At 49.3% G+C, this 20,569-nt stretch overlaps 1 protein-coding gene across 1 annotated transcript in view; it reads right to left on the bottom strand.

Moving 5' to 3' along the window:
- Window positions 1-20,569, bottom strand: part of SH2D1B (SH2 domain containing 1B) — a 346,165-nt gene that overhangs the window by 258,254 nt on the left and 67,342 nt on the right. The window contains exon 2 of the mRNA XM_086934460.1: window positions 8,991-9,051. Coding sequence (XP_086790586.1) covers window positions 8,991-9,051 — 61 coding nt within the window. The remainder of the gene's footprint in view (window positions 1-8,990; window positions 9,052-20,569) is intronic.

Raw genomic sequence — 20,569 nt, forward strand, 5'->3', positions numbered from 1 at the left:
AGAGTTTAGATCACTTCTGACAAGGAAACCTGAACCAAGGACAAGAAGCCTGCTGATCCAAGCACTTGCCTACCCCTTCTGCCAGTGTGCTGTTTGTTGGGGGAATCCTGCAGTTGCTTCTTTATTTTTGCCAAGGAACCAGGAGAGAGGAACTGAGTGTGTACTCTCAAGCTTTGCTAAAGAAAATCTCCAAGGGCTGGAAGAGTGCCAGCCTCCTGTTGAAGTCACAGGGCTAAAGGACTTCATCTGCTAAAAGTGCTTGTTGCTGGAACCTGAAAATCCAGCACCTCTGAAAGAAACCATCAATCCCGACGCCGACGGACGCCGTCGAATCCAGCCCGACATCGTGAGTAACGGCTCCAGTGTCCCGCTTCCTCGACGCCGGACGCCGGGCCCGATCGATGCCAGCAGCAATGCCAGTGAGTAGCGAGTTCGGCTCCAGCTCCAAGTGACCTCGTGTCTGCACCGCCGCTGATCGCATCGACTTCGAGTCCTCTCGACGCCGTGAGCGCTGCTCACTCTTGTAACATCATCGTAGACATCGACGACGACGCCGTATCCTGCTTCGCCTCGTGAGCACTGCTCCTGCCTGACTTCTGTCGACGCCGCTGCAGATCGCCCCGACTCCGAGGCTCGATCGACGCCGAAGACGCGACGCCGGACATCTCGACGCCGCTGATCATCGTGTGCTTCGCTTTTCCAAGGTACTGTGTTGTGGGGGTCTGTGCGACTCCGGGCTCGACGTAGCGCTCCTCGCGGTCGACGCCGAACCTTTGGATTAACTTTGCCTCGACGTTGTGTGACTCCAGTGTGGGTTACATTGTTGCCAAGAACTGTGATTTACCGAAGAAGAGTTGCTTTTGTTACTAAAGACTTTTGTGCTAAGAAGAAACTACACTTGAACTATTATTTTTCCTTCCAAGAGTATTTATAAGATTGTGGTATATTTTTGTCGTTATTTGGTCTTGTGCTAAGCCTTATATAAACATCCTTATTTTTATAATACTACTGTGTTGTGTCCATTTGTAGTGTATTCACTTTATTACTGTATGTGGTCATAAATGCTTAACGCACTGCCTCTGAGATAAGCCTGTCTGCTTTGCCAGGCTACCAAGGGGGTGAGCAGGGGTTATCTAAGTGCGTGATCCCCTTGCCCTGACTAGAAGAGGTCAGTCCCTATTTGCCAGAAGTGTATACCTCTGCCAACTAAAGACTGCCAAGTCTAACATTGGTGGGTCAGCGGTGAGGATTTGAACTTTGCATTTATGACCCATGTGCAGTGATTAGTGTGCGCTACGTAGTGAAAGCAGACCATAGCACAGCCACAATCTATTTGGAAGGATTCTATTTTTGTTCTCCGCTTTTCTGAAGCCTGATTTTTTTTTAACACTGCCAGTTTTGACCATGAGTGATGCCGGAGTCACTACCCCTGTTGTTGCTGTGGAGGAATTTGATAGGGAGAAGATGAAGGAATACGGGAAGAAGCAGCTGCAACACTTTTGCAAGCAGTTTAAAGTTCCTACCACAGGCCCTCAAGAAAGGAGGGATATTTTAAAGCATTGCAGGCCTGGTTGGAGGCCAGAAATCCCTCTGATGCGGTGGTGGTACCGCCAGTGGAAGGGGATGAGGAGGTGCCAGTGAATGGGGCCGTGTCCTCTTCCGGTAGCAGTGTTTCCTCCAAAGGTCTTTCCCCTGAAGAAAGAGAAGAAAGGGCGAAAGAGCGAGAATACAACATGGAAATGGCAAGGCTTAAGATAAATGGGCAGTTGGAGTTAGAAAATGCAAAAGGTAGAAGAGAAGCTGATTTGGAGATCAAAAGGTTGGAGTTTGAAAGAGAAAAGTTAGCTTTGGAGCGTGATACCAGGTTGAGGGAGTTGGAGCTCAAAGCTAAAAGTTTAGAATTGAATCCCTCTGGTGGCAGCATCCCATCTGTGCCTGCAGAAAGTAAGTTTTATTTTCCCAAAGATGTGATCAAGGATTTTCAGAAGAATGAGGATATTGGTCAATGGTTTAAAGCATATGAGTTAGCATTGTTGGCCCACCAGGTCCCTGAGAAGAATTGGGGAGCGGGGTTGTGGGGTCGCTTTGTGAATGAGGGGAGAGATACCCTGTTAAGCATGCCTGTAGAGGATAGGATGTCTTATACTCATATGAAAGATGCTTTAATGTTGAGGTATGGCCTAGCCCCAGAAAAGTACAGACAAACCTTTAAAGAATGTAAGAAGTTGCCTGGTACTACGTGGGTTGAATATGTGTCATTTTTTTGCAGAGCCATGGATGGTTGGGTAAAGGGCAGCAAAGTGGAAAGTTATGAAGCTCTTTATGATTTGTTTGCTTGGGAGCACTTGTCTAATAACTGTTTTCCAGAGCTGCACCACCACCTTATTGATAGCAAGATATCTAACCCTAGAAAACTTGCTGAGGAGGCGAACCGCTGGGTCAGTACCAGGGTCCACAAGGGTCCAGTGGGAGACCCAGCCAAAGGTGTGCAGGGTCCCCAGCAGAAGAGTGGGGGGGACAAGGGTAAACAGAGGGAGTTCCAGAAAGGGCCCCAAAGTAATTCCCAAGGGAACCAAGGGAAAGGTTCCCAGCCTCCCCCTGTGAAGAAGCCAGGGGCCCCGACAGGTAAACCTGTTCATAGGGGCCCAATGACCTGCTATGTTTGTAAGCAGGTGGGACATCGTTTTTATGATCCCCAGTGTCCCATGAGGGACTCTAGTGCACCACCACGTGCACCCCCCGTCAGTTGGCAAGTGTAGCCCTGGGAGGGGAGGAGATGATTGCCCCTGGTGGGAGGGGTCCCGCAGAGATGTCCCTGGTCTCTTTAGGAAACATGGAAATGGTCCCTCCACCCCCTCTGCCTAGTAACACTAATAAATATAGGCAGTGGGTGACCATTAATGGCCATAGAGTGGAAGCCCTCAGAGACACCGGAGCGAGTGTGACAGCTGTCAAGTGTCACTTGGTGTTCAGAGAGAAGGTGGTTCCCCACGCATTCTACCCTGTGATAGCTGCTGACAACTCCCAGAAAGAGTGTGAGGTAGCTCAGGTTCCCTTTGAATGGGGGGGAGTTTCAGGTACTCTTCAAGTTGCTGTGAGGCCCGCCATGCCTGCTGATTGTCTCCTGGGCAATGATTTGGAAGACTTCCCTTGGGCTAAGGTGGAGAGGGAGACACATTTGAAAATGTTGGGTGTGCCAGAGTGGGTGTGTGCAACCACTCGTTCCATGACAGCAAGTAAGCGTGTTGATGGGGTTCTGGAGCCTGAAAGTATGGCCCAGGACCCAGCTGTGAAGAGAAGAGGCAGGAGGCGCGGGAAACCGGCACCCGTAGTTCCCATGGTCCAGGAGGAGGCAGACCTTGAGGGGGATGCCCTGGAGCCCACAGGGGAACAAGTTGCTGAACTGGGAGACCTGCCCGAGCTGACCCACTGGCAGCAGGATGGTGGTCCCTCCAGGGAAGAATTCTGTGCAAAACAGAAAGTGTGCCCTTCTCTTGTGGGTATGAGGCAGCAGGCCTCAGCCCAAACCTCAGGTGATCAGTCAGGGTCACATTTTGTTTACTGGGAGAACGACCTCCTGTATAGTGAGCCTAAGGCTGCTGAGCCTGGGTCAGCCCGTGTGCTGGTGGTACCCCTGCGCCTCAGAGCCTTCCTACTGGGTTTGGCTCATGACGTTCCGTTAGCTGGACATCTGAGGCAGGACAAGACCTATGACAGGCTTGTCACTCATTTTTATTGGCCTCAGATGAGAAGGGATGTAGACATCCATTGTAAAACCTGTCACACTTGCCAGGCAAGTGGGAAAAGCGGAAGGAAGCAGAAGGCTCCCCTCCAACCTTTTCCGGTCGTCAGTATCCCCTTTGACCGGGTGGGGATTGACATTGTTGGGCCCCTGGACCCCAAGACAGCCCTGGGCAACAGGTTCATCCTGGTCTTGGTGGACAATGCCACAAGGTACCCGGAAGCCATCCCTCTCAGAACAGTGACGGCCCCCGTGGTGGGACGGGCACTGATGGGTGTTTTCTCCTGCATGGGGTTCCCCAGAGAGGTGGTGTCAGACCGGGGCACCAACTTCATTTCCAATTATATGATGTCTCCGTGGAAGGAGTGTGGGGTAACCTACAAGTTCACCACTCCTTACCACCCTCAAGGTAATTGGCTGGTTGAGAGAATCAACCGGACCCTTAAAGGCATGATCATGGGTCTTGAAGAACCAATGAGGCGTAAATGGGACGTCCTCTTGCCATGCCTGCTGTTTGCTTACCGTGAGGTGCCGCAGAAGTCTCTAGGGTTCAGCCCCTTTGAGCTTTTGTATGGTCACCCGGTAAGAGGACCTTTGAGTCTGGTCAAAGAAGGCTGGGAGTAATCTCCCAGGAAACCTCCCCAGGATGTATACAGTTACATGCTGGCCTTTAGGAACCAGACTAGGCGCTTCAGAGATCTTGCTCAGGCAAATCTGGAGGCCAGCCAGGAAGAGATGAAGCGGTGGTACGACCGGAATGCCACTCTGGTCGAGCTTCAGCCTGGTCAAGAAGTTTGGGTCATGTCCCCTGTGGAACCTTGTGCGCTCAAGGACAGGTGGACTGGACCGTTTAAGGTTGTGGAGAAGAAAAGCGATGTCACCTACTTGGTGGACTTGAAATCTCCCAGGAACCCCCAGAGGGTCCTGCATGTCAACCGTTTAAAGCCCCACTTAGAAAGGTCCGAAGTGGGCATGCTCCTAGCTACAGATGCTGGAATGGAGGAGGAGAGTGAGCCTCTTCCTGACCTCCTGTATGCAAAAGAGCAAGATGGGTCAGTGGATGGTGTGGTCCTCTCTGACACACTGACCCTTGAGCAGCAGCAAGATTGTCGCCAACTGTTGGGACAATTCCCTGATCTGTTTTCCTTGATTCCTGGTGTCACTCATTGGTGTGTCCATGATGTGGACACCGGGGACAGCACTCCTGTGAAGCACAAGGCTTACAGGGTGACTGACAAGGTCAGAGCATACATTAAGGAGGAGGTCTCCGAAATGTTTGCCTTAGGGGTGGTTGAGTCCTCTAGCAGTCCTTGGGCCAGCCCAGTGGTCTTGGTCCCAAAGGCTGCAGCGCCTGGTGCTTCACCAGAACTTCGGTTCTGTGTGGATTACCGAGGACTCAATTCAGTCACCAAGACTGACACGCAACCCATCCCCAGAGCTGATGAGCTCATCGATCGGTTGGGGGCTGCCCGGTACCTTAGTACGTTTGATCTGATGTCTGGGTACTGGCAGATCGCCTTAACTGATGGGGCAAAAGAGAGGTCAGCATTCTCCACACCAGATGGGCTCTACCAGTTCCGGGTTATGCCCTTTGGGATGAAGAATGCCCCTGCCACCTTCCAGAGGTTGGTCAACCAGGTCTTGGCTGGACTGGAGGACTTCAGTGCCGCTTACCTGGACGACATCGCAGTGTTCAGCGCCAGCTGGGAGGAACACTTGCGTCACCTCCAGGAAGTGTTGTTGGCCCTGCGCAGAGCAGGCCTCACAATCAAAGCCAGTAAGTGCCAGATTGGGCAGGGTTCAGTGGTGTACTTGGGGCACCAAGTAGGGAGCGGCAAGGTGGCCCCCCTGCAACCCAAGATAGATACCATCCTGGCTTGGGCACCGCCCAAACCCCATACTCAGGTGAGAGCCTTCTTAGGTCTCACGGGTTACTACAGGAGGTTCGTCAAGGATTATAGTAACATTGTGCACCCCTTGACTTCGCTGACTTCCAGGAAGCAGCCACGAAATGTGATCTGGACTGACGCCTGTCAGACAGCCTTTGACACACTGAAGACTGCAGTGTGCACAGCACCTATACTCCAGGCACCCGACTTTTCTAAAGAATTTGTTGTCCAGACGGACGCTTCAGAGCATGGCGTGGGGGCTGTTCTAGCTCAGGTGAATGAAGAGGGCCGAGACTTACCTGTAGCCTTCATAAGTAGGAGGTTACTTCCCAGGGAACAGAGGTGGAGTGCGATAGAGCGAGAGGCATTTGCTGTGGTCTGGGCGCTGAAGAAGCTAAGACCCTACCTGTTTGGGACTCACTTCTGGGTTCAGACAGACCACAGGCCCCGCAGATGGTTGATGCAGATGAGGGGTGAGAACCCAAAACTGTTGAGGTGGTCCATTTCTCTACAGGGAATGGACTTCACGGTGGATCACCGCCCTGGCACAGATCACGCCAATGCTGATGGTCTGTCCAGATTTTTCCGCCTTAGTGATGCGGACTCCCTAGGTCAAGAGTAGTTCTCCCCACATTTCAGCTGGAGGGGACACGTGTTAGACCTGACATCATTGGCCTGAGTCTCTCCTCCATTTTCTTTCTGTTTGCCTCCTCTGTTTACGATGTTTTTGCTGGTATATTGCTTTGGGCACTGTGCCACTGCTGATCAGTGCCACAGTGCAAGTGCTCCCTATGTAAAATTACTGTATTGATTGAATTCCATGTTTGGCTTATTTGGTTTACTGTCAGTCCCTAGTCTAGTGCACCAGGAGTGCCAGGGCTTGTAAATACAAATGCTGCTCGTGGGCTTGCAGCACATGTTGTGCCACCCGCAAGAGCGGCCTAGTAAAAGTATGTCTAAAGGTCTGCCATTGCTAGACCTACGTGCAGTCTGGTACTGTCGCGCTGACTGCGCAAGTACACCTACTTGCCAGTCCCTAAACCTTCCCTTAACTTCATGTTAGTCACCCCTATGGTAGGCCTGAGGGCAGGGTGCATTGTAAGCATAAGGTAGGACAAGCTGACCAAGTTGGCATGTCCTAATAGTGAATTACAGCCATATTCGTTTTTCACTATTGTAAGGTAACCTGCTCTCCATTAGTTAGAATGGGCTGCCAGGATTATTAATGCTATAATCCTAGCTGGCTCGGGGAGCATGGTGCAATGTCGAGTTTGGTATCCCTGAACTCAGGGTTTAATAACGCATCCGTTTGTGTGGATGGTTTTTGGACTCTGGGTTTGAAAATAGCACTTTTAGAAAGAGGCTATTTTCTTGTCTGACTATTTCTGGTTTCTGCTTGTTTGGTGTGTGTGTGACAGGAGCTGGGTGGCTCCAGAGGTCTGAGTGAGTCAGTGTGGGACATTTGCATTGAGAGTAGGGGGAGAGGAGCTCCTGATAGCCTGCCCTGCCTGACACAATGCTGGCTCCACCTCCTGCCAGGCGACTGATGGCTCTGTGCCTGCCAAGGACGATCCTGGCCCCACCTCCTACCAGGAGACCGATAGCTCTGCTCCTGCCAGTGACAATGCTGGTCCACCTCCTGCTGGGCGTCTGAGGACCCAGCCCTGCACCGTGAATAGGCCAGGTGCCTCTGCCTGGCTACACCCACCACAAACCCAGGATGTGGGGAAATTCCCCTGCATGGACAAAGGGATCAATGCCAAAAAGGGGTATAAGAGAAGGACCCCTGCACCAAGAATTTAGATCACTTCTGACAAGGAAACCTGAACCAAGGACAAGAAGCCTGCTGATCCAAGGACTTGCCTACCCCTTCTGCCAGTGTGCTGTTTGTTGGGGGAATCCTGCAGTTGCTTCTTTATTTTTGCCAAGGAACCAGGAGAGAGGAACTGAGTGTGTACTCTCAAGCTTTGCTAAAGAAAATCTCCAAGGGCTGGAAGAGTGCCAGCCTCCTGTTGAAGTCACAGGGCTAAAGGACTTCATCTGCTAAAAGTGCTTGTTGCTGGAACCTGAAAATCCAGCACCTCTGAAAGAAACCAGCAATCCCGACGCCAATTGACGCCGCCGAATCCAGCCCGACATCGTGAGTAACGGCTCCAGTGTCCCGCTTCCTCGACGCCGGCCGCCGGGCCCGATCGACGCCAGCAGCAACGCCAGTGAGTAGCGAGTTCGGCTCCAGCTCCAAGTGACCTCGTGTCTGCACCGCCGCTGATCGCATCGACTTCGAGCCCTCTCGACGCCGTGAGCGCTGCTCACTCTTGCAACATCATCATCGACATCCACGACGACGTCGTATCCTGCTTCGCCTCGTGAGCACTGCTCCTGCCTGACTTCTGTCGACGCCGCTGCAGATCGCCCCGACTCCGAGGCTCGATCGACGCCGAAGACGCGATGCCGGACATCTCGACGCCGCGGATCATCGTGGGCTTCGCTTTTCCAAGGTACTGTGTTGTGGGGGTCTATGCGACTCCGGGCTCGACGTAGCGCTCCTCGCGGTCGACGCCGCACCTTTGGATTAACTTTGCCTCGATGTCGTGTGACTCCAGTGTGGGTTACATTGTTGCCAAGAACTGTGATTTACCGAAGAAGAGTTGCTTTTGTTACTAAAGACTTTTGTGCTAAGAAGAAACTACACTTGAACTATTATTTTTCCTTCCAAGAGTATTTATAAGATTGTGGTATATTTTTGTCGTTATTTGGTCTTGTGCTAAGCCTTATATAAACATCCTTATTTTTATAATACTACTGTGTCGTGTCCATTTGTAGTGTATTCACTTTATTACTGTATGTGGTCATAAATGCTTAACGCACTGCCTCTGAGATAAGCCTGTCTGCTTGGCCAAGCTACCAAGGGGGTGAGCAGGGGTTATCTAAGTGTGTGATCCCCTTCCCCTGACTAGAGGAGGTCAGTCCCTATTTGCCAGAAGTGTATACCTCTGCCAACTAGAAACTGCCAAGTCTAACACGTACTAAGATAGACTACTTTTAAATAATTCCACTCTACTTGCTACACAAAGAAGGCTTTGCAAAAATGAATGCACTGTTTTGAAGTACTTTCTAAATGAAGAGCCTATATCTTTCCGAATTTAACAATGATTAAATATATCATGATATTAACAAATGAAATTATATACATGTATATTTTTTAAAGGATTTCTGTATGAAACTTATTCATTTTTAATGTTGCAAATATGTTGACAAATGTATAATATAGAATTACAGTCTTTCAATTTGTACTGACGTAGAGTTTTATGCCTCGGCTTTTTCATAACATATGGAATTCATCTTTCTTTAGCACTTACCTCAATCTTAAACTTGCTGCCGATCTTGAAAATTCGATAGGTATAGATAAGCCTCTGAAATCTGTGAACAGATATACATTTGTTAAATTCTTCAAATATGTTCTGGTTCCATCAGTTGAATACTGGAAACACAAGCAATGGCAGTTTTTCAGGTCTGGCAAGACACAGCTTAACTGTTTCACACAGCTAATATGATCTGTACCCAGAGAGAGGTAAGTGGCCAGCCCACTGTCCCCACAGCTCCATCGTTTATCGCCATTTTGTTAAGTACTACTGTACTGCACATTGGATGTCAAGCTTTGCTAAGCAGGCCTCGACTCTCCAAAGGTTAGATCAGCAAGGAAAGCAAGGCATACTTTAGGAGGGGATGAGGGTTTGAAACTCAAACACAGAATGACACAGGCTAAGAACAATCAATGAAGCCCTCTACCCAGCGGAGCCGTGATCAAGATCTTGTGTTCCCAGCCATAATCGTGCACCAATTTGGTCGCTTCACACCCACACAGACGCCTGACGCCATCGAGAACCAGGGGATAGAGCCTCATGGGTGCGGGGATCTGCTGCAGGATGGAGACAGACTGAGAGTCCAAAAGACAGAGTGGGCTGCAGCGACCCATGATGGTGGGCCACTGAGATAAGACTTCAGCCAGACCCAGGAGTCTGCCGCCCCAGGCCTGGCTAGTAAGCGGTGAATAACTGGGGATGCCCTCCGTTTTCACTCCCTGCTGCACCTGATTGATACCATGGGTGCCTGCTCTGGGTGCTGTGGGAAAACAGGAGAATGGGGTTTTTGGGGGGGGGGGCGACCATCGGGAGGCCTGCCACCCCCGGGGGTCTTTGGGTCCAGGAGGGAGGGGGGTGTTTAGGAGACCACGGGGCTCCGGGATTGGGCTCCTTGGGCTGGCGTCGGGTGGTTGGGCTCCTTTTGGGCTGGGGGCTTGGGCTGGTGGCTATATTACCAGCCATTTTGGGGTTACTGACCACCATTTTCGTGGCGGTGACCCAGCAGTCAGAGGGGGCCCTGGTCGCGCGTTTTTGTCCACTCTCCCTCCCTGTGTTTGACGTGGGGGTGGTTGGTTCTGGGGGAGCGGGGTCTTTTCAGTATCCTTTTCCGGGGGGGGGGAGGGTTCTGCATCTGGGTCATGCATGGGACAGGCTTGGGGGGAAAAGGGGGGTTTGTTTCCCAGAGGTGTTTTCTTGGGAGCACGGTGCATCAGGTTCTGAGGTTGTGGAGTTTTCGTGTCGCTGGAGCAGGTGTGCAATACAAGAGGTTGGCGCTTTCCTACAGATACAGGGGGCTAAGTGTAGGAGGCCTGGGCTTGTTTGACAAGGGGTGGGGATTGCAGAGGTCAAGGAATGTTTATTGCGGTAAGGAGGTATGTTGCAGATGGTATGTTGTGGTTATGTTGTGGGTGTGTTGTGTTATGTGAAATGGGGGGAAAATCATTTAGGGGAGGGGGTGGGGGGAGTTGGTTAGGTACTGCATATTTAGTGAGGTGTAGTTTTGTTCGGCACAGGCCAAGGTTTGTTTATTTAGGATGCACCTGCTTCCAATAAAGCGGCCTTTGTCACACTTTAGTACTTGTCTGTGGTCGTTTCTTCCCCTCCCCCCTGCCCTCCTGGGTGGGCCCCGAATGAAGCACCTAGTCCAGGGAAATGGTAGGGAGGGGGCGGCAGCGGCATCACCAGAGTGGGCCCAGCAGTATGCAGATGCATGAACTCTAGTCCTCCTAGTACATGCAGTGGGGAGGAAGAGGACGATGTCTGGACAACCGAGGCCAGGGTGTGCCACTGCCAAGATGAGCAGTCAGCCGCAGTCACATGACTCTGAAATGACTAGAGACGTGGGCGCGCCTGGACTGAGGCGCTAAGCAGTGGAGGCGCTGCAAAGGGGGCTTTCTACTGAATCAGGCCCACAGCAGAGGAACGTAACAAGAAAACACACAAGATAGACCCCTCTTCATAAACATATGCACCCCTTCGTAGACTATCACTGATCCATAGTGAGAGGTGCTGGATCTGTACCCCCCGTTGAAAATCAGATTGCTTCTTGGTATGAGCATAGCACCTAGAAGAAGGACCCATTGACGCATTCCATGCAGCTTGAACAATCCAGAAGGTATGTTGCCCCTCTGACAAGAACAGATGTCAAATGCACAGTTGGACTCAGGAATCAAACTGAGGACCTTCCTTGAGAGACACTAAAAATACGTTAGCCCTCCTAAGCACATATCTTGGACCAAACTTCATTCCCGCACTGGGGGATGGTTGGGGGCCGATCTGAACCTGGAAACTGAGGGCCTGATTCACAAAGGTAAAGTTAGACCAAAGGTCTTAGTTTAGACCAAAAGTATACTTTGCTACTTTTCAGTATTCACAAAGGTAAGTTACGAGTAGTAAGTAGCTTTACGAATGCAGAGTTTCTGTACTCAGGGCGGAATCTCTGCTAATTCCGCCAGAGTGCATAAACTCCACAGTCCTAAAGACACCATTCGAAACTTACCTTTGTGAATACCAAAAAGTGGTAAAGTTAGACTTTTGTTTAAACTTAGACTGTAGGTCTAACTTTACCTTTGTGAATCGGGCCCTGACTGTACAACTACGGAGAGACCCTTGAGGTGCGGCAGTAGGTGCCTGGGAGGGAACATCCTTCAACATGGTTAAAACCAAGATAGACAACTCCACAGGCATGAAAGGATTGCAACTGTAACTTACACTAAGCGCAAGCCCTGATGAACCCTTGAAAACAGTGGAAGGCACGCTGGGTGGAGCAATATGGGGACATTATTGGGCAATCTCAGAGAGGAAAGGGTTGATAGATGTGGGGCTCTTTGGTATGGACCACAGGAAACCTGCCACAAGGTTCAGAGACGTTGAAAAAAAGATTGCAGAGGTAGACCCTGAGGCGGGAGTCTGGGAAGCATAAGTTAAAGAACTTATAGCTCAGTGACAAATATCTGGGAATGAGCAAAGAATGCTAAAGACAGTGTGTGTGTTGAAACAATATCCAAATACAGAACTTCCTAAGAAAATGAAAGGTCATAGTGCAGAACTATTTCTGGAACAATGACTTCCAGAACATTTATGATGGAACTCACTCAAACCTTTCACTGTGGAACCAGTCTACCAAGTCCTGTTGGGCTCCACCTAGACACAATGTGGCCAGAACGCTGAATCTTAGGGCTAGGGACTGTATCCCCCAGGTGGCGCAAGCACATCACCCATGGATGGTGGAAAGGAACAAGCCCACCTCTTCCTGGATTTTAGGATATTAATCTAAAGAAAGAGGATCTCCTTCCTTCAGGTTAAAGCCACTATGAGTTTATTGTGCTTGACATACATGCTTCTCTATCCTGCTAAGCTCTGAGTAGTCAAGGATAAGACATCCTACTTCTTTGCAACACCAGAAAAAGCCAGTCAATGACTGGATCAAAACGCAACACCCAGAATGGCGAGTGATGACTGGAGAACCTCTGAGTCAAGATTGTGCGAAGGGCGGCATGTAGGGTGGCCAGGGTATCTGGATGGCCGACAAGACAACCAGTGGAATCTGAAAGGTCCTGAGTGGTGGCAGATAGGGAACACTGTATATATGCTCCCAGGAGGTGGCATCACAGCACAGAGCCCTCTGTGACACTCCAGGCTCTGAAGAGGATGATATGGCGGCCCTCCTTTGATGAGGCTCTGGTCTGACCCCCATGGCTGCAGATAACATTGTCTGACTTATTTTGAAATTATAATACTTGAATAATTTTCTGCATAGGACTGATTATGATAATTCGCCAGTACCCCATGGGCACAGGCAGTGGGGGCAACAATGACAGCAATGAATGCTGGGGTGGAAGGCTTGGGAACTCATTTTGTAAATTCAATGTGACTCATCCTCACACTTCACATTTGGGAGCACAATCACATTGGTATTGTAATCAACCCATTACTGATTATGTTGTAGGTTTCTCTTTGGTTTCTTCATTTGGGGGAGGGAGGCCGACAGACCTTTCAGTAACTAGGGGTATAAACAGTTTCAAGGTTATACAGTGAAAAAGTTACGTGGGGCTGATGGAGTTGGGTTACTTATAGTTCAGATGTTTTGAGCAGATGCAGTTACTGGATAGATAGTGGATGGGAGGGCATGGCAGGGGTGTGGAGGCACTGTGTGCCAGTGAAACATACTGTCCACCACCCATAGTTTTACAGTGTGCCCAGCATGTGTGTTTCTTCGAGTAGTATCACATCTGGGCATGCTGGCGGATTATTGACGCTACAATCCCTTGTTTAATTTTATTGCCAAAGTTATTCCACTTCCACAAGAGAATTTTAAGCTTCTGGTCAGCTTTGTCAGTCATTGTTATTGAGCGACCCAATCCCCTCCAGGTCAGCATTAGAGGGGATTGAGTTGATCAATAAGGATGACTGTTGAACCATGAAATTCATTATAAAAATCCACCTGTGTATATTATATTAGTAAAGTACTGACCACAAACATTAATTACAATATGTGTATATATGTTTCTTACACTTTCTAAAAATCACGCCAATTTCTCGACTAACCACGGTACTGGAATATACGTATAGCAAGTTTCCACAACAAATTGGTGAGTATTGAAAAAAATACCTTCTGAGCACATCTCTTTGTTCCAAAATAGAATGTTTCTGTAAATAGTGTTGTATTTCATCCCCAAGGTGGGCCAGGTCCCAGGAGCATTGTCTTTTTTATATAAGTGGAGCTCCTAAGAGGCCCAAGGACCACCACCTCCCCGGGGCTTAATATTTAAATTGGATGCGTCTGCCTGGAACCCCTTCCGGAAGCAGTAAAGAGCCCTGAGGACCACCACCGCCTAGGGTTAATTGTAGTTTTGGAGGTGGGCCATGCGTACCCCCCTCGTAGGGCTCTTAGGAGTCCAAGGGAACAACACCTCCCCAGGGCTTTAATAGCACATTGGAGGGGGTTATCGCAGACCTCTCTACTTGGCCCAGTAGGGCTCCAGGGACCACCACCTCTCCAGGGCCAGAAATTCTAGAAAAAAAGGGGAACCTATTGTGCCGTATTTGGCCCTGGGGACACCACCTCCCTGGGGCTGGCCCTTCAAATTGAAATGAGGGGGCATAGTGGCCCCCCTCAAGGAGTCATTTCTAGCCCTGAGAACCACAACACCCCCCTCCAGGGTCCCCTCCCTTTGTCCCAGGGTTACAACCCCAGGACATAGCTGTTTGCACTTGCTTGGGGAATGCATGAGAAAACAGTAAGTCGACCCCCATCGGGCGGAAGCAGATAAACTGTTCGCTGGGAGTAGACTTTTAATCTGTTTTCCTGCCTGCAGTCAAGCGGACAGGCAAATAGATGAAAGAATTGCTCTCAGACACAGGGAGCAGCATTTTTGGCTGTTCCCTGTGAGAGGGAGAAATGCCTGCACACACTAGAGACAGGGAGGCTGCAGGGACTATGGGGGCATTGAGGCGCCCTGTGGTCCCCAACACTGCAGACTGGGTGCCTTGGTGGGCTCCGGAGCACCCACGATCAAGAGGCCGGGCCTCGGGGTGGGGTCCCGGGGGAAAAATCAGCCTGAGGAGGGGGGCCATGCGCACTCCTCACCTTTACTACATAAGGTGAAGATTCACTTCTTTATAGTTTTGTCATCTTCTCTTCACAAGGATTCTTGTTACCATATATTTATGGATGAAGATGCTCAGGGAACAATCATATTGCTGAAATTACATGCTCACAATGTTACTGGGCACATTACCTTGTGGTCCTTTATGCAGTTGTAGTGTGGAATATGCACTGGACATTTACCCAACAAAGTAGGACTTATGTTGGGTATAACGTTTTGGAAAAACTGTGGGCTCTTCTTGGAAAGAAATTAGGTTCCATTATTGGGCCTGATGTTTATTTTGCAGAAATTAAACCTCAACGGGAATCACTTACAAATGTAAACACAGCAGGTGCCCAATTTGAAACACCACTTCTGTGAAGCACAAATAATACTAACTACTTGGGTTGGTGAAGGCAAAACAAATGTGTTTTCTCTCGTATTCCATGCTTGAAAACCATCTGAAATCCTTAATAAAGGTGAATGCACTGGTGATCTACTGGAGTGCCTTCTCATCTGTAGTGACTGTCACAAGTGGTTTCTTTCTTGTCCTGAGAACAGAGTCCATTTTTCTCCCTACAATTATCCTGAGAATGCAAATCTCTAAAATGATTTGCAAGGTCCATCTCTTTTTCCTCACCCCATATACAAAGGTCATCCAGTCTTCTCCCACATTGATGGATACCTTACCAAAAGGCCTCTGAGCATGTTTCCCACCTATTTTAGTGACACATGCTTGATGCAGAGGATTTTGAGGACATCTCCACCAAACGAAAAAGCACTTACATCATATAGTTAGGAGGAAGTACCCTTCATTGGTGGAGATCTCCCTCTTTATAGTCTTGTCATCTTCTCTAGATGAGGATGTATATTATCATAGATTTGTGAATCAAGATGCCTGAGGAACAATCACATTGGCAAAATTAAACCCACACCAGGTTAGTGGAGACATCACCTCATGGTCCTTTATGCAGATGTAGTGTTGAATATGCACTAGACATTTACCCACCATGGTAGCACTTTCCTTTTTAACCAGTAGAAAGTACTCCAGTTAAGTAGACTTTTTCTGTAAACCTATGAGCTTTTGTAGGATAAGGTGAAAGGTGAGGTTCTGTTCTGGCCCAGTGACTCACATAGCTATTGACACACCCACATTGATAAGGTGAAAGGTGAGGTTCTGTTCTGGCCCAGTGACTCACATAGCTATTGACACACCCACATAGACACTAAGACAGACACTCACACACCCATTCAGCTCCTCTCACATACTCTCAAGGACCCACATAGCCACTCATACCCATAGAGCCACTAACACCCATTCTTACACCCACAAAAGAACTAACATACCCACTCACAGTGGCACATGCATCATCATAAGCAATTGCGATTCCTTAATTGCGATTAATAAGGAATCGCTATTTAGAAATCTCAATTCCTTATGCATGTAGGACTCGCTAAATAAATTGCGATTCCTACTCATTCCCTATTAGAGAATCACAAACTGTGATTCTCTAATAGGGAATGCCTTCCCATTCATTCCTATGCGCCTAGAGGCCCTTAGAAATAATTGGGAAACGGTTTGCAATTTGCGATTACCAAAAAGGTAATTGCATATCGCGCATGCAAATTCGAGGGTGCTATGGGGCCAAAAGGCCACTCTGATGCACCCCCAAAATTGGCATGAATGCACATGTGGCACACACACATGGCACTTAGAAAAATGCCATTTTGTGCATTTTTCTAAGGGATCGCAAATTACCATCAACTTGAAGTTGATGGTTATTTGCGATTCTTTAATGCAAAGTCGCATTCTGAGAATGCATCTTGCATTGCATTTAGTGAGTCGCAAATTAAGATTCCCTACCTGCATTCGCCAAATAGGTCATCGCAAATTTTGAGATTACCTATTTTGCGAATGGCTTTGGACTTGATGCATCCCAAAAGGCTAATTACCAGTCGCAAAGGGGCTGATTCTGCGAATGGGCCCGTTTGCGACCGGTAGTTAGCCTGATGCATGTGCCCAACAGACTCATAAACCACTCACACCCAAACCATTCACACACTCATACAACCACTAACACACCCACTCACACACTCACATACCTACTCACACACCAATACAACCACTCACACAGCCACTTACATACCCAGAACACCACTCACACACCCAGTCAAAGACTCATAAAGCCACTCACAGATCCATACTGCCACTCACATATTGATGCACAGACCCATACAGGCACTCACATGCCTGCTCACAGACCCATACAGCCACTCACACACCCACTCACAGACCCATTCAACTACTCACACACTCACTAACAGACCCATACAGACACACCCCCACTCATTGACTCATAAGGGCACTGAAACACAAATAACCACTCACAAGCCCATTCACAAACCTACACAGCCATTCACACCCACTCACAGACCCTCAGACATTCACACACCCACACACAGACACATACAGCCACTCACACAACCACTCACTGACCCATAGAGCCACTCACACACCCACTCAAGAACTCATACAGCCACTCACGCAGCCACTTATACACCCATTCAGCTACTCACACACCCACATAATCACTCCCATTCACAGACCCACAAAGCCACTCACACACCCACTCACCAACCCATACAGCCATTCACACACCCTCTCACAGATCCATTCAGTCACTCAGACACCCATGTAATATTTAGATTTTTAAATAACTAAACTTATGTAATTTTAATATTATTAAAACTTTTTTTACCTAAAATATTACTAGAATAAAATCACTTGAAAAATGTAAGGTGGGGGGTGTGGCCATGGCAGCCACCAAGATGGACGCATGTTCGTGAGGCTCCAGCACAGGCAGTCCGCCATCAGGTGTAACCACCGCTTAGATGATGTGTGACCTCATCCAGAACATCTGCCAGCACACTGTGGACCCCTGAGACCCACTTTAAGGTGACGGAGGCAGTTTTGCGGGACGGGGCCGGCAGCAGCACGTGCGGGAAGCGGGCACCACCAGTGCAGCCTCGGAGGCCCTGCAGTGACAGGGGCCATGGGCGAGCCTGATTCCGGGGCAGTCGGGTCCCGCTGGCATAGGAGCCTGCCACCCCCTCACCTCCCTCCGCTGCGAGCACAGTAATGCCTAGAAACACACGGCCAGCCGGTGCTGAATAGAGAGCACAGGCCATATTTGGAATATGGCAGCCGAGTCTCTGAGACAGGATGGGCCCGCAAGACATCAGATGTGTGGGGCATATGAATGCCCGTGCTCAAACAACGTGACTCGGGTAGGGGCTGTTCTCCCACCTGACGGTTCTTCGCAACTGGTGCTCCAGGGGCTGGACAGTATCGCCGCCATGCAACGCGAGAGGAACTGGGGCACTACAGGTAGGAGACTGCATGCTTGGTACGCATAGGACGTGTAGTGCCGGTCGCCCCTTCTCTGTCTCCCTCATCCCAGCAATATTGCCACACAGCAACCAATGATTGTGTACCACGGCTGGGGCTTTAACAGAAACTACCCACATTTGGGGGAAAGCGGACCGGGCCTTGGAGATTGGCCAAGACCCTAGGGGTCGATCCCCCCCCCACTGCAAATTGTCACGTGCTGTGGGATCCTGCGACACGGCAGTGCCATCAACCCACTACGTGGAGGGAACAGTGGTGCGTCAGGTGGGGGATTAGGTGCCTGACACCTGTAAGGCCTGTAACGGTCTCCCCCTCTTTGCCCCCCACCAACCCACTGAATATGCCACAGGGGTGAAGCTCGCTCTCTCCTGTACCATTGACTTGCAGTGGCTAAGTCCCACAAGGGCCCTGGAAGCACCACACACTCATAGGTTAACTTCGACCTAGGAGTAATTACAGCTACTGCAATCCCCTTCCTTCACTGCAGATTCCTACCTAGGTGCAAAGGACGCACCAGAATGGGACACACTGACCCCAAACAGCGGTGGCTTACGTTTGACAGCGCCAAACTTTCAGAGTCCCGTGGAACCCATTCCGACACGGAAGACACCTTGGGGAAGAGGCCAGGACAACATACCCATGAGCTATATGCATACGCTGATGGAAGAAATAAAGGCTGGTTTCAGCACAATGGATGCCCGCTTTGACACACTCTCAGGGCGCATTGACAAGATGGGAGAGAAGATTGATCAGCAGGGAGCACGGCTAGGAGAGGCAGAGAAAAGGGTCTCGGACCTAGAGGACTCCTCCACGGCCATGAAAAAAATACTGGAAAAGGTTGAACGCCTATTGAAACAGTTTGTGGTGAAAAACTAAGACCTTGAAGCGAGGTCATGCCGCAACAACAGATGAATGTCCAGAATTGCTGAAAGGACAAACATGGGATGCCCAGAAGTCTTTATAGAACAGCTACTGTCAGACCTGTTTGACTGCTCTAATTACTCAGCAACATTCGCGGTTGAGCGAGCGCACTGATCCTTTGGCTCGTGCTCCATGGTGGGCACACCATCTAGGTACATCAACAAGCGCCTCCTCAACTTTAGAGACAGGGACAGTACGCTCAGAATGGGCAAGGAAAAAGGGCCTTGCGGTATCAAGGAGCTGACATATCAATATTCCTTGATTTCACACCCGTAGTACTGAAGGCCAGGAGGAAATTGATTGATGTGAAGAATACGCTCCACACAATGTGCATCAACTACGCCATGTTATACCCGGCGCGTCTCCGGATTGAACACAAAGGGCGAATTCTATACACCCCTGCAGATGAGGTCGCCTTCTGCAAGAAAATACAAGCGGGGACCCTGTCACTCACCCTGCCTTCGCATACGGATTGGGAAATGGAAGATCAAAATTGTTCATTGTCGGGCACGCAAGATGAATCTTCAAATTGCTGGTCTACATTTGAAGATCCTTAGCTACAGCAAGTTGGACATAAGACTGGCACACACGTGCCTCTTCAAATTTTGTGGTTGGTTGCAGGCATTTATCTCATGACTAAGGACTGCCACGGCCGAATCGCCGTCAGGCCCCCCCCCCACCTCCCCAGCGTACACCAAAGTCTCCATAAAAGGAGAACTTTTTTTAGTTTACCTTTATTTGTTCACATAGAGATCTGGGAACTCGCTGGATGACGTTTTATCAGGTGTGGGAGGAGGGGATGGACAGTTTGGGAATGTTTAATTTAGTTATTGCAATGAAAAGTTTGATTGTCTTGTATTAATGCAAATGATACTGATGGTTTGCTCCCATAAAGACAATGACATTCATGCCCAACACGCCCAGGTAATACTGCTGCCATCGCCATGCCCGGGACAGTAGAACTCTCCTTTACTTCCTGGAATATCCGGTGAATCAAAAACCTGTGGACAGGTAAACAGGTAATCTCCTATCTAAGTAGACACCATGTAAAAATCGCCCTATTACAGGAGACTCACCTATCTTCAAATATCGAACCCTCTTTCGCAAAGCAGTGGGGAACACATAGGTATATCTCCTGCAATAGCTCATACTGCAGAGGCACTTGCATACTAATTCACAAAACTGTCAAAACTGTGCCTTTTGTCCTCAAGACCCAGCACTCAGACCCGAACGGCAGATACCAGTACGTTAGGGGTACACTAGCAGATCGGGAGATCCTCATAATTAATGTCTATGCAACAAATATTGATGACCCAGAGTTCTTCCTGGAGCCATTTCCTCACCTAGACGGATTGGGGGAGGATCTATGGATACTGGAAGGGGACCTGAACATGACACAATGCTCCTGAATGGACACAACCAGCAAACAACTCCCTAGTAAACCTCACGCCCAGGAGACATTCAACATATTATTGATTTGTATATCCTATTGGATGTGTGGCACCCTGGTAATCCTTGTGCACCTGGGTTCACTTACTATTCAGTATCACACAACGTCTGGTCTAGACTGGACTATTGGTTCCTCTCACCAATGGTGCACAATTGTGTAAACAACGTAACCATCCTTCCAAGAACACTGTTGGATCACAGATCACTCA

Source organism: Lissotriton vulgaris, chromosome 8 (assembly GCF_964263255.1).
Source record: "Lissotriton vulgaris chromosome 8, aLisVul1.2, whole genome shotgun sequence".
Classification (NCBI taxonomy): domain Eukaryota; kingdom Metazoa; phylum Chordata; class Amphibia; order Caudata; family Salamandridae; genus Lissotriton; species Lissotriton vulgaris.